The 15,253-nt window shown below is 38.8% G+C and overlaps 1 protein-coding gene across 2 annotated transcripts; it reads right to left on the bottom strand.

Annotated features, from left to right (window-relative positions):
* Positions 1–4,202: 4,202 nt before the first annotated feature.
* apbb1 (amyloid beta (A4) precursor protein-binding, family B, member 1 (Fe65)) lies at positions 4,203–14,604 on the bottom strand. 2 transcript variants are annotated; one of them, XM_063492839.1, is made up of 14 exons: positions 14,454–14,604; positions 13,215–13,865; positions 12,447–12,652; positions 12,302–12,361; positions 11,417–11,496; positions 11,275–11,341; positions 10,873–11,019; positions 10,447–10,574; positions 8,278–8,392; positions 8,066–8,150; positions 7,901–7,981; positions 7,671–7,786; positions 6,818–6,994; positions 4,203–6,650 (listed from the first exon to the last, which is right to left on the bottom strand). In XM_063492839.1, exons 2-14 carry the CDS (start codon positions 13,843–13,845, stop codon positions 6,495–6,497), a joined length of 2,049 nt encoding a protein of 682 aa, XP_063348909.1. In that variant the 5' UTR covers positions 13,846–13,865; positions 14,454–14,604; the 3' UTR covers positions 4,203–6,494. The 2 variants fall into 2 exon arrangements, with proteins under 2 accessions (XP_063348909.1, XP_063348910.1); XM_063492840.1 differs by having other exon boundaries at positions 13,215–13,862.
* Positions 14,605–15,253: the final 649 nt, after the last annotated feature.

The raw sequence follows: 15,253 nt of genomic DNA, 5'->3' as shown, positions 1-15,253 counted from the left end.
CATTCTTCATGGCAATTACTCTTTTATGAAGTTTGACATATTTTAATAGATATGACAGATTGGATGGACCAAGGTGTGCCAGAAAAGTATATTTGTCTTGGAATGAAATGATTTGTCAGTGAGATCTTGGTGAAAGATTTAAAGGCAATTTCATGTATGTAGTCCTTGCAAATGAAGAAACCGATGGAAAGATCAGCCAAATATTTGCTTATGAAAAATCGCATGACAGATATAAAACTAAACAAAGATCTGTATGTCAAAAAGAAATGGGGTTGCTAAACTATATAGCTTCAACTCTTTAGATCTCAAGAGTGTAATAAACTCACGTTCCAGTATTTCCAGCATCAAAAAGTTCCTCTTAAGTCTTAAATCAAAAGTTACATTTCCCATTTAAAAATCATATTAATCTGATAGTCTGGGCTTTTACATAGACATGTTTCCTGCTGGGTTTTTAACTAGCAACCAGTATTACGTTAGACATTTTTAGTGTCTGTGTACAACTTAGAAACTGCAGCAGAATCTTACTGAAATATATAATGAAGTTATTTTATATTTATATACTTAGTTGTCTGTTAAGTGACAACCAGACTCAGATTAATACATCGATATCAGTCATTTGTTAGCTCTCAGACTTTTTGTTTATGATCGTCCATAATTTTGACCTTATTGCTTAAACTGTTTATTCTGACTCTGTCTCGTGTTCAGGAGCAAAAACATCTACTTTTACTCATGTAGGCTTTGAAGGTGACATTTGTCAATCTCAGAAACAAGGTACATTTTGAGCCCTACTCGTTGGCTTAGTCCAGGTTAACATTGTCATGCAACATGTGCTGCACAGCCAGTAAAGGCAGTGGTTCCTGTTAGATTGCTGTGTAGTGAACTGTTACTGAGCGACCGCTGAGCTGCTGGAATCGCTGTGGGACCACTGGAAAAACGATTATCCAGACACCAATGGGCGCCTGGCTGCTCCCACTGGCAAAGCAATCACTGTGTTATTTGGTAGAGAATGAATTACTGAACATTTTGAGATTTGATGCTTAATCCCCAAATGAATGGCTATTAAAGTGCTGCACTACTGTTTGTGTGTTGCACCTTTTTTGTCTGTCATTTATTCTCCCCAACCTGCCATTCTGTGGTTTTTTTTAATCTTATATTATATGGATTTTATAGGTACAAGCAGGAACTGTTTGTTATAACAGTCCCTACAGTGGTGGCATCAAAGGATTGTCGTCTCCTTGGCTTTGTTCTTTGTAGTTGATCCAACTCTGTGCCTTTACTCATCTCCTGTGGCCATGTTTGATTTGCTGTAGCCTTGACCAAGGCTCGGTACTCAGCAGTGTCACCCCTGATTACCAAGAAGCACAGATCTCTACAGAGCCCTGCAGAGGGCAAAAAAAAAAAAGCATCAGAGATCGCAATGGGTAATCATGGTTAAAAAATAAAAAATAAAAAGAAAGGGCTGCAAAGGATATGAGAATCTTTGTACAAAGAGGTGTACTCTAGCAATATGAATGAGTTGGAAAGGCTGTGCCCTGCAGGGATTTCTATCATCTCTCTCAGAACTTGATACCAGGTTGAAGACGAAGCTTGCACCAGCGCCTTTTATCTAGCCTGAGATTGGTGATTAGATTGAGGAGCCCGGCAGAGGAGACGCAAGTCCTCTCCTCCACACCAAGAGGAAAAGCAATGTTCCACAAGACTACACATTCATTACTCAAAATAAATCTCCATTAAACAAATGCCACAAGCATAATTAGGCTATAGGAATAATTATAATTGTGATTAGTTTCTCCATGGGCCGACCTATGTAAATTGTGATTGACACTCTGCAAATAGGGAATGCATAAATCTGGCATTGGAGATACACAGACACATATGGCAGCAGAATACTGAGGAGACAAAGGGATTGAGGGCATGGGTGGCTGTAAACATGCCTCCGCTGCACATTCACAATCCAAGCTTTACAAGGCTACACAACCAGTGTGTGTTTTGTATAAGAATTAAACCCTCAAAGAAAGGATTACATGCACCCGGCTGCAAAGGCATCGTACCACAGCAGTCCAGCAACAAATCCAGCCATTATAAGGGCGATAATCTTTACATTTTTTTTAAAGCTGTAGGCCTCTATTGAAATAAACACTCCATTTGAAATGATACAAAACAACACCACCACAATGTACAGCCCCATATAGCAGTGGCATAATATTCAGATTGTATGCCTGTGTGTGTGTGTGTGTGTGTGTGTGTGTGTGTGTGTGTGTGTGTGTGTGTGTGTGTGTGTGTGTGTGTGTGTGTGTGTGTGTGTGTGTTTTTTGTCCTTTTTTTTTTTTTTTTTTTTTTTTTTAGGTAAAGCAGGGAAAATAATTAGTTTGGTGGAAGTAAATTTGACATATGATGCAGAATAAGTCATTTTGTGTCTATTAGAAAAACAACCTAAGATTAAATTATGAGCTAATTATGGCATACAGTATGTAAGGCATAACAGTGTCCTATCATTTAATAACAAAGGGACGACTTAATTAAAATGGCGAGATTCAAAACAGACTTGAACTGTGTCTCAGTTCCATAGTGAGACATCAAAGGAAGGAATTTGTGTATAACACAAGAAATCAAAAAATTAAAGGGGAAGTCTGCCACTAAAATAAAAAGACATGGATTTTTTTGGGAACAGCACTCCCCTATGGCAGTAGTCTCTCCCAGCAGGACAAGATGCCCCCAAAAATGCTCAAACTCAAAGTATGAACCCCAAAGTCTGGCCTTCAAGTTTACCAAACCCAGTCAGATCCAGTGAGAGGCTAAGAGTAAGTTTGTCAGCTAGTAAACATAAACATTTTACAAAAAAAAAAATAATACACATATGCAAACTACACTGTTCAAAGATTTAGCATTGATCACAAAAATAACCTTAATTCAATTAAATACCTTAATTATGCACCATTTCCCCAACTTCTGATGAGCTTAAACAGAAGCTTAAGTTTGTTTTTCATGGTCTGAAGCAAAAGTCTCTGTAGACTTGAGTATTTCTATTTCTAGTACAATAAACGTTAAAGACATAAACTGTAATTCCACTGCTGCTCTGTCTGGTAATTATCTTTGTTTCCCCCTTGGGATGCGACCATACATTTGCACATTTTGTTTCAAGTTGACCTTTGTAAACTGGAGCCAATCAAAATTTAAGACAAAGCAGTGTCGAAACCCAAACCAAAAGATCTGTTTCCAACATTCTGGTTCTAGACAACATTAGGTACCCCCAGAGGTCCCACCATCACAAAGTGTCCCCAAGCACTAGGCAGATGGTTCTACTGCTGAAATGCTGATTGTTTCTTTGTGACTGTAACTAATTAAATTTTATTTAACAAATTCAGTATAAAACTATTACCTTTATAAAGCCAGGATCTGCTGCAGCAAGAGTTTAGAAAGATGGTTCTAGTCCACATACACACTGACCATACCGTCTCTCAGTCAATAAAAGCAGCCATCGTTTTTGTTTTTACAGACACGTTTAATACCTGATGCAATAGGACAGAGGATGCCTGTAAACTTTGATATGCTTAATCTCCACAAACAGCAGTCAATCAGTCACATAGCACAGAGTCCCCGTCTAGCTCTTCAAAAGGAAATGATTACAGCCTGGGCCTTGATCCGTCCAAACTGCTGCAGGATCCCGCTGGCGGAGCAGCCCAGATATTTGTGTGGAGATAGCAGAGCCTATTATTACCAGGCTGCGGTTGCTGCTGAGGTTCCACTTTATGCGTACCTTTGATCTCCAAAGATATCTTTTAGGGAAACAATACCCAGCCCAACCCATCCTTTTGAACTCACCAGGTGGGGGCAGCAGTGCTGATATCAACTGAACAGGTGACTGGTGGAGGGAGAAGGTGGTGTCTAGTGTTTTGTATCTTATCTGCTAATACACTGTGTGACTGCTCTGTCAATACATATGGTAACACTAGTGTCAGCAGCTTTATTATATATTCAAAAAAGGGCCACCCAGCTTGCACTTGGTTCTTTACATTTTAATGGACCAGCTAACAATAGCAGATAAAGCCACTGATAGAGAAAGAAAAACATCCAATGCTTCTACAACCACAAGGAGACATTTTCAGTCTATAGGATCTAGTCCTGCCCTTTGGAAACCAATTTCCCCAGAGACACTTGGCTTCACACAACCAGAAAAATGACATTAAAAGACCACAAGATAATCAGTTATGATATGTTCACATTTATTGTGCAGTGACTTTTATATACATACATTTTATACACCTAATTTACATGAACAGAAATAAATTAATCTGCTAATGTTCTTTAACTCATCTGGCTTTAGTGTTGCCATTGACTGGACACAGCAATCGTTGAAGGAGAAAAAGCACAATAATTCCAAGTGACACATGAGTGACAAGGCAGTAATATGAGTCAATGTAGTCTAAGTTTCAGTAGTGTTATATTTTTTACGCACATAAAAGAAGCAGTTGGTAAGAGTTTTAGTGTTGTGAGTTTGAACGAATGAAGAGGCCAGCGTGGAGCTTTGCTTCCACAACTGGATGGAGACAAATGAACAGATGTTAAAAAACTTGTTTAAACGACACTGTCACACTTGTCTGAAGCACCACTGTCCTGGTCCTCTGATTTTAGCTTTTAACTATATCAAAGTATTATTTAAGAGACTAAGTCAGAAAACTAATAACGTCAGTCGTTAGCTTAAATCATTTTTTAAAATGGCTTTATCTTAGAGAAAAGATGTGCATTATTTTGCACCAATGCATTTAAGGGGGTTTAATGTTCCATAAAATATATTTATCTTTTATATATTAATGAATTAAAGACATTTCAGACACAATTTTAATTCTGGATTCCTTTTACATTATTATGTGTTGTCATTTACTTGTGGCGATGCATTTGATGTGAAACAGATTTTTTAGACAACATGGTCAAACAGACGCCCCCTAGTGTCCAAAACATCTCACAAACTGCATCTTTAACATTAGATGACTATTACTATTGTGCTACATACAGTATTGTTCACTGACAGACACAAAGATAAAATACAACTCGGCTTAGTAGTGTGTTCTTTATAAAAACTAAATCTAAACGAGCTAATGTGAAAATCGTCTTAAATGTGTACACTGTAGTGTGTGAAAACGATAAAAAATACATTAACTGGAGTGGCCAGGTACCCACACACATTAAAGTCTGGCCTAGGAAAAGAATAAAAATGTAAACCACTTAGAGATCATCTCTAGGTTTCCCTGTGACAAACTAAATACAGACATCAACTTGCTCTCAACTTTTCAGTGTTGAAGAACCTGACAGGAAGTCTAACTTTCTACTGCTAGCTTATGATAAACACTGACACTACCTAGAGTGACATGCCTATGTAACACGAAACAACACATCAGCTCCAGCCTCCTCTTTTACCATACAGAAACACAGAAAGAATTTACAGGATACACCGATGGCTCTTAAGCACTACAATGCTGCAAGCAGCAAAAACTCTAAGCTATCAAAACATGCAGCCTGTGGTGAGTTTCTACAGTACTATTCAGAAGTTGTTGGTGGTAAATGTCTTTGAGAAAACCCAGAGTTTGTAGATTTTTTTTATTACTATTATATCTATCATAATATAATGATTTTAAACATGGCTCTGTTGTTCCATTAGCCTCACTCAAAATCTTTTCAGACTCTCTAAAATAAAGTGAACAAATAATCGCATGGCAACCGCACTGGAACATCTGATTATTGCACACTAGCACTGAACTTGCAAATGTTCATGCAGAATGAATGAGAAACACACTCCACTCAAATCAGTGTTTGCTCACTATGTGACAGATGACCGTAGAGTTCTTTGGAAGACTGAAAATACATTGTTTGAGTCGGGGAGGGGGGTACATGACTACGTGGCACATCACCGAGACATCTAAAACTCTTTTGTTACAACCTAAGGTGAGAGATGCTGTGATGTTTTAGAAAATCAGTTTGGGGAACTGACACCAACCGACCACGAGTGGTTTACAGTACGGTCTTAAAACAGTAGAAAAGGAGGAGTGCCGGAGATGATAATTGCACTGAGGGGTACGAGGGGACGAGAGCATATGTGTGAGGGAATTTATCAACCTCTTTTTCAAGCAAAATCTAGCATTGCATTTAAAATATAATACATCCATATTCAACATTCATGGCATTGTTTCTGTTAAAACACAAAAATATTAAAGACTCACAGGAGGAGTCCCGGCAAAGACAACATTTGATGCCAGGGGCTCATCTGTTTGGAGATGAGAGTTTAAAATTCTTGTATAAAGTAAAAGCCGAAAAAAAATATAAATAAATGCAATCTTTTCAGACACACATTTTCCCCACAAACTACTCTGCACACTGTAGACTAAGTGACGAGACAAGTCGTAAGGCAGAAGGATGAAGAGAAGGACAAGTGAGAGTGAAACGGGGGCTGTTGTGATGGGTCCTGTGTTTAAAGGACAGTGTATCATCTGCACTCGAGCTCACGGGGACTGAGATCCTGACCTGTAGCTCTTGAAGCTGCCGAGCAGACTCTGCACGCCTTTCTTGACGCGGCGAGCCACAGAGTCGGCGGGAGGCGTGGGCAGGCAGGAGGCGAGGCTGGGCGGACGTGCATCCAAACATTTCTGGTAGCGAAGCTTGAAAGAGAACAAAACCACAAACATGGATGTCTAAGGTGACAAAGACAAGACTCAACACTGGATTCCACAACTGTACCAAATTATCTTTCCACTTAAGGACAAACAGGAACTCTTATCTAGTTTAGTATCATGGTGACTCATGGTGAGTGTTTTATGTGACTCACCATGCAGGCAGCCTGCACCGCCTCACTCAGACTGGCCGCATTGGGTTCACACCAAAACATGTGACAGGTGAACTCGCGGGGACCTTCCGCCATGATGAATGCAAAGGTGTGGACGTCCTTCCCCACACCCATGAAAGACAGGAAACGCACCCTGCACTCTGACAGCACCTCCTCATCCTAGAGTTTAAAAAAAATAAAAAATAAAAAGGTTGTCCAGTCAAAAAAAATTGTTTGAAATGTGGAAATCTTCTGCAGCCCACCCTAACCCTCAGACACAACTCTGATCATCACACGAGGAAAATGAAGTACTTTTTAAGTTCTTTTCAACTAACAGCAATATACAAGATGAGTTCAGGAAAACAAATAGGTCAGAAAACAAAGTATAACACTTGGTATGTGGCTTTGCTTCATCTGTTCAGTTTCTCCTTACAATCTAAATATTTCAGGGTAATTTTAAAGTAAATCGCAAAATCCTAGTCATAGAAAAATCATTTGATTTGCAAAGCAATTCCAAAAGAAAAACCTTTAAGTTTATCCTCTAGGATGGTTAATGCAAGTAATATATATCAGAGTCCAGACTATGAGAATCACTGCTATTTCTCACAAAACTTTAAAAAAAAATTAAAAAGTGGACAAAAGCAAAAAGGACTCTTCTTACAAATATCTCTTGTGTGTGTACCTTAAGGCCCCAAAATTATTCTAAGTAAAAAGTAGGGGTTATCACTGATGATGACTTCATCGCACATTTTAAACATACTGATGACAACTCAGAAAAGGATAAATGAAGATGACAATCAGTCACTGACTTTAATTCCCCATACTGTTCTGTCATGTTCAGACTGTTTTCCAATACCTGTCGTGAAAGTATTGTGAGGGTGGCTGGTGCAACATTCACAGAGACAGGAGTCCAGTCATTTTTATCTCTGCCATTCATTGCTGTCTCTAGTGCTTCATTGACTATGTCCATACCTGAAAAGAACACACACAGAATATATGATCAGCACATCACAAACACTGTCAGCATGACAAAGTACAATAGAAGTATTTAGCACAGCAGTTACACACTTTAGGGCGTTTTCTTACCAACGGGTTTAGCCACAGGCTGATTGCCCAGGTAATAAACATGGAAGCGCTGGAAGAGTTCATTTTTTGGAGCTGGAAACTCTGTTAAGAAGTGAGGAAACATTATGCAACTTGTTCCTATGCTTTCAGAAATTAGGACATTCAAAGAGTCTAACTTTGCTTTACCTTCAACAGGGATGACCACAGGCTTGCCGGGGTCAGAGTTGAGCCTGCTCACCCCTGGCTTGGAGGCCTTTCTCTCCATCATTATCTGAAGTTAAATCAGGTAAAGAAACTGTGTGAATTTTAATTTAAAAAAAAAACAAAAAAAAAAAACACTACCTCAATATCAGCTGAGACTCTTTGAATTCATAATGACAAATCTAATAAGGGCTAACCTTTGAACACATCTCATGTAAGCTGGTGGCAATGTTCTTGGCGGGCGAGTCGCAGCGGAAAACGTGACACTTCAGAACTTGGGTCAGGTTGTCTCGTGCGACATAAGCAAAATCCCTGCAAGAGAAAGATTATATACACATACCGAGTGGCTTATTAAATCTGCAGTTTTTAAAAATACGGTTTTAAAAATACAAGCTTACGTGAACATAAATCACAGACAGACATAGGGCTGGGCCATATCATACCGTTCACGGTAATACCGGTATAATGTTGGGCAACAATAAGAAAATGAAATATCATGATAGAATATGGGTAAAACGCGCATGCGCAGTGCCTTTGTTTTCATACGCACATGGCAGAAAAAGCATGGCAGCGACGGAGAATGGGAAGGGCGAAAGCGGCTCGTTGAATGAAACGGATGAATCAGAATTGGTTTGTAAAAATGTTGCGACTTCAGTGGTGTGGAACTGGTTTAGCTTTCGTCCGTCAGATACACAACAAAGCACTATTTTTGTAGAGTATGCTTGCAGGCCGTCGTTATTACCGTATTTTTTTGGAAAATAAGGCACACTTAAAATCAATCCTTTGATTTTTCTGAAAATCGACAGTGCCCCTTATAATCCCGTGTGATTATGTATAAATTCTGGTTGTGTTTACTGACCTCGAAACGATTTTATGTGGTACACAGCGCTCGAAAATCTGTCAAATGTTTTAGTACGACTTTGCTAAGCTTCGAAGCTGCACCGCTTGATGGATTGTCGGAGCATTACGGCTATCGTAGGCAGGAGCCTCGCGGAGTGATACGTACTGTGCTTCAACATAATATTACCGTATTGTGTGTGTATAACCTCTTTTTAACTTTAGTGGATATTATACATGGTTATGCTCAGGATATGTCGACCAATTTCCACTGGAAATGCCTTTTGGTTAAACTGTCAGCAAGGAATTTGCATTTGCACTGTTAAATTTTTATACAACTTTAATGCACATAAAAAACAGCTGCTTGTTTAAGTGAAAATACATTGATGGGGTTTGTTTTTTTTTTTTTTTGCACTAATAAGGTTGTGGAGTTGTAAAGTATTTTGTCTAGTGTCAATTATATCGTCAGTTATATCGTTATCGCAAATTTTCAAATGTATATCATGATAAATATTTTTGGTCATATCGCCCTGCTCTAGACAGACACACACGAAAATAACAACAAAATGGCACACAACAAGAATTATATACAGTTTTTAGAATAGTAATCATTAATGGATACCTTTCCCTGCTCATGATTGAAAATGCAGCATGAAAGAAAAGAAAAGAAAGAAATACACAATTGTTAAGAAATCAGAGACAGGAGGCAATGTTATTAAAAATCCAGCAGAGGGCAGCAGCATGCTGCAAAATAAAGACTAACACAGCCACCATGCCAGACCTCAGAACTGCAGTACATCATTTTAAATCACTGAGTAAGGACTCAACACAAAAACAGCAAAAAAAAAATTCAAATATGGAAAACAAAGCAGCTTATTCAGTCAGAAGTTATGAAGAATATTAGGCAACTCGACTAAACTAAATTTCACTCAATGCAAGAATTCATCACAGCTAACTTCAGTTAATCTTAAACAGAGTAGGATTTCCACTCCATTTAAACATTTGGCATCCATCGAGTTATCAAGATTGTGATATGTAAGATATGATCTGCCCCCCTCCATTTATAAAGTGGTGTTAAATTTACTTAAGCTTAAAATACATTGTGCTTGTCACTATTCAAAGTAACTCAAAAATTGGGAAATGCAACAACAACAAAAATAAAAAAATAAATAAAAAAAATCCAATCACTTTTACATGCCCTCCAAAGGTAGATTTTAACCTAGGAAAAAGCCTGGAGATATATTTAATTTTAAATTTAAATAGCCTCATTAGAAACATGCTGTCACTGAGCACCTCAAACAAATTACAAATGCGAGCTACATTTTAATAGAAAGAAGAAAAAAATCCATGTCCAATTTAAAAATAAAAAATTATACGAGCTTAAAGTTAAAAATTAAATTTTTTAAGTACCATAAAAAACAGCAGAGCCAATGACATTACATTTGTTTTCAAAACTCACTGAAGAAGGCAGTTAAATACATTTTATAGTTCTGCCATTTTCAATTTGGCCTTGTGCTGTGGACACTGACCTGCCGTTGTCTCTGCCGACACCCCAGACACGGATGCTGCCAATCGGCTGAGCATGAAGCAGAGTCTGGCCCAGCGGGTCGATCAACTTCATGGTGTCATTCTCCAGGACCATTAGCATGTCTTTACCCTGTCACAACACACGTTTCAGTTTGAGTAGTCAGACTAAGCACACATTTCTACAAAATGTTATTGTTACCCACGGTACTTCAAGTATTTCTCTTAAATTCAAAACACTATTTTAGAAATGGAAATGGAGCGTTATCAATCATTTTCAATCAAATCATCAAAGACGAATTATGGCTGGAACCAACCACTAAATGAAACATGTTTCTGCCCTTCACATTCAAAGAAGTTCTTATTAAAAAGAGCATTACATAAAATGTCATGAACAGATCTGTGTGCGTGTGTCATTACAACCATCTTACCTCTCCCCAGATCCCAGCGGTGTCATGAAGGTTGTGTTTGTGATAAGAGAGCTGCCTGATGCAGTTGTTGACAGCGACACTACTCTTGCCAGGTGCCATGTCCTCCTCAGACATCTCAACCCAGCCCAGAGAGCGCACTGCGAAACACTGACAGTACAAATGTGCTGCATGTTAGTATAAACTAGGACACAGAAAAACTCTTTCATGTGCAGAAAACTATTAATCTTTGGTAGGTAGGTAAATAAATAGATAAATAATCAACGCCCCTACACATTTCATATGTCCTAGATCTCTGAGACCCATTCCAATGCCAGTTTTCTTTGACAGCATTTCTAAAATGAAAACTGAGACCCAACTACTCTGAACATATTGAAAAAATCTCAAATTAAGCAGATGATTTACCTTAGTTTCTAAGTCTGTGCAGAGTGGAGCAAGCTTCTCTTCATCCTCAGACTGGGAGCAATTATAACTACAATGACAGAAAATAAAGTTAAACATCTGCAAAATTAACACTTACTAATTACAAAGTTTTAACACCACATACTTCAGGTTGATAGATGCATAGCGTAAAGTTGCTCCTTCAAACTCCTTCAGACTTTGATCAGATGCAACTTCTCCCTCCTCCTAAAGACAAACATTTATGTGCAGATGGAGCCATTTTATCACAGAGCACATGTGCATGTAAGGTATGTAAATTCTGTCATATTGTCCAAAATACTGTAAGGCTTAGGGTTGTTCCGGGTGACTAACTTACTAGTCTTAAATGGGAGAATGCAAAAACTTTTAACTAGTGAGCTAGTCTTAAAGTTTAGAAAATAAAAATCAAGTTATAATTCATTCTAATGTCTGTTTGTATTTAGGGTGTTTTTAATCCATGAATCATATTCTTTAATAGTCAGATCTTATTTTAAATGTCGCTGAAATGTGTGGCATAACACTGCACACCCTCTCTGTGAGAGGCCTGCTGCTACCTAATGTGATTGTTTACACCTGAGTTTACCAAGTGTCTTGGCAACCTGCTGCTTGATTGTTAGATACTGTGTTGTTATTTTTTTATTGATTATTGCACTGTAGAGGCTGGTGAGAAACAACATTTTGTTTCAGCCTGTGTATTTCTGCAAATACCATTCGAAATTACAATAAACTATCTTGAATCTAGGAACTATCTAGGTTTGTTTGCAGATTCTGAATAACATTAAATGTGCTAACCAACAGCTTTCATTCTTCAGGGATGTAACCATCCCACCTAGCAAATGTAGTTAGGCATTGATTTAGTTGAGTACTACATACAACTATCCTTGTTCTAGGTCAAAGTACCGCAGAACATCTGTCTTACTTTCCACCTTATAGATTCATAAACTGAAAGATTTGTCTAACTAAGCGATGACTTCAAAGAGGTACGCTGAATAAAACTCTAGCCATGATTTACCTTCCACAGTTCCCCTTCACCAGCACCTTCATCAGTGCTGGACAATTGAGCCCAAGATTCCTGGAAAAATGTGACAAGACTTACCATTAGCAACAGTTTGACTTGTCAGTGCCTCTGTCAAATTAGGATGCTGGTTAGACCTCACCTCAGGCTCCTCGCAGGGTGTAGTTTCCAGGGACATCGTGGAGGACATCATGGAGTCCCCAACTTTACCCAGGGGTGAAGGAGGCTCCCACTGGGTGGTGCCTGTGGGAATGTGCCAGTAGTACGTGCCCGATGTATCTCGCACCCTCATCCATCCTGAGGGCAGGTCTGTGTCCGTCTCAAAAGCGCTGGAATCCCAGAAAGACTCTGAAGGGCGGGAAGTAGGAGACCAAGGTTACTATAGGTAACTTCATCTCAACTAAATGCATGGAAATGCATACTAATTATCTAATTAACAAAGTAAAAATAACATTTTACTTTTTTTGATTTGGTCAACACAACCAGCCTTTGGAAGCTTTGGTGAAGATGTAATAGCTGTTCTGCTTTCTAAATTTTGCCCCTGAGAAAAACACCCCCCTTAATATTGCAGTATTTTTAAAAAAAAAAAAAAAAAAAAAAAAGAAAGGCTAAAACTAATAATAACTAAAAGTAATGAGTTCTTTAAGTAATAAAGTATAGCATCTGACAATCAAACTGGAATTTAAATAGAGAGATGATAATTCACTATTTCCAGGAGTCTATCTTCTTTACCGATATGTTTAGCAGCCAAATCATCCTGTGTTGCTTCTATTTTGACCGTTTTGGCTTTTGTGGTTAGCTGCAGTATGATGCTAATAAACAGAATGCATTCTTCAGATTTTTTAATATCTGCACAAGCTACAACATATAAAGTTGTCTAAACACCTTGTGTGTTTTGTTTAGTTTTTACCTCTGTTGCCATTTGGAGAGCTGTCAGCTGTGTTGTCCTGAGACAGAGCAGGCCAGTTGGATTCTTCATCACTTGGTGTCCCGTTCATGTTGGAAAAGAGCAGGCAAGCGTTCCTCCCCACTCTCTGAGACTCCACATTACTCTCTTCTTCTGCCAGTTTCTCTCCTCTGGTGCCACCTGATGTTTCTTCATCGTCTTCCAATTTACTTTCTTTTTCTTTATCATCCTCTTCTCTCTCTTTATCTTTCTCTTCTGTGGACTCCAGGGTGTCAATGAGAAGCGGCTCATTAAGGATGTTCTTTGACTCCTCCTGACTGAGACCAGGGGTCATTGCTATTTTGGGAGACTTTGTCTGCTCCTCGTTACCCTGTTGATCTTCCTGAGTGGTGTTCTGGTGAGGGAAGTCTTCCTTGTTCCCATTCTGATTGATATTGCAGTTGTGGTCTTGGTCCTGCTGGTTCTCCGCTACTTTCCGCAGCTGGTTTTGGCCTTCCTTGACCCACTTGGCATTGTTGCCGGTGGACTCCTGGTCGCACCAGTGGCTGCCGTCATTCAGCTTGTTCTTTAGCTCTTCGTCTTGCTTCTGTTTATTCACAACATATGTCATATCTTCATCATCATGACCACCCATGGTAACTGTCCATGTAGCTGCTATGATAGAGACGGGGGAAAAATACATTAGCATTGCTTTTAGCATACTAGTTAGCAGTGATTTTAGCAAAGATTCTCATCAAGGTTTCTCAAATATAGAACGACCACTTGATACAAATACATTCAAATATTTCACAGTGGCCGTTAAATGTTAAATTATCAGCGAAGTAATAATGTTTAAATATGAAGGATGAAGTCCGTTTCTTGTTCGTGTATTCCGGGTTGGTCATTTTACTGGCAACTTTCACTGTTTGGTTTCTGACGAATACAAAACGCACTTCAGCAGCTTCACCTTCCATTTGCCAACACGACCTTTTTCTTTTTAGATAAACGGGCGCTGTAAAGAGCCTGTATCAACCTGGGTCATTATTTAGGTTCACTCACATGATTGTTTAATAAAACCTAGGTAAATATCGTGGTTTTACTTGTTAGATACCATCGCCGCAGTTGGAAATAACGGGCACCGTCCGCCATCACCGACATCTTTGCTAGGCTAATGTTAGCTTCTCGGTTAGCTAGCTAACATTTCCAAACTGCAGAAGCAAAGTGACTGCAGCAGCACTGTTTTTATTAAAAATTTTGACTCACCAGCTCACCAAACTCCTTTGTCGTCGAAATGCGCTAAAATGTGTAGCGTAACTACATATTTCCACAGATCGTGAGGGCTCTCGCTCGGTTTCTAGGTGGTGTTATCTGTCTGTGGGCTCGGCTAGTGATGGAGGGCGAACCTGCGTCACGGATTAACGTCACGGCCAGAGCCCACTGCTGCCACTCAGGCACAGAGCAGGAGGCAGACCTAATGAAGGAAAACCGGTCCTTCACACTGTTTTTGGAAATACTGATTAGCAGCTCCCGGTCTAACCAAGAAAGAAACCATAACAAGTAAAATAAGAAAAGAAGGCATGCAAAATAATCACAGGGAGATGAAGATGACATCAAAAAGAAGCAAAAGGTGGCCAAAAACAGGCTCAAATTGAATTTAACAACCACAGAGAGATGCAAAAGTGACCACAAAACACCTGAAATTAATAAAATGACCAACATTAGACGCAATAAAAGAATCAATAAAAAGCTGCAAAATCGCACCACAAGGAGACAGAAGGGTTACAAAAAGGTGCAAAAATACAAAAAAAAAGAAGTGATTTATTTATTTTTTTTTTGCATCTGGGTGTGTTGATCCTTGGGGCCTTTTACATTTTTGTTGTCTCTGCATTATATGGGTTGATCCCAAATGCGTTAAATGTTCATATTCATATTGGCAGACCACTTTTTAATAAGCCCAGCTTTTATCTATATTAACGTCCTTGGCCAAAAAAGTACTAATGCAACACTGTAAAATACTTTGCTGAATAGTAGCAGTAGTAAAAGCTTGAAACATATATTTAAAA

The sequence above is a fragment of the Pelmatolapia mariae genome, linkage group LG14 (assembly GCF_036321145.2).
Source record: "Pelmatolapia mariae isolate MD_Pm_ZW linkage group LG14, Pm_UMD_F_2, whole genome shotgun sequence".
NCBI classification, from domain to species: domain Eukaryota; kingdom Metazoa; phylum Chordata; class Actinopteri; order Cichliformes; family Cichlidae; genus Pelmatolapia; species Pelmatolapia mariae.
Note: the sequence above shows the minus strand (reverse complement) of the source record. Positions and strands in the feature narration are given on the sequence as shown.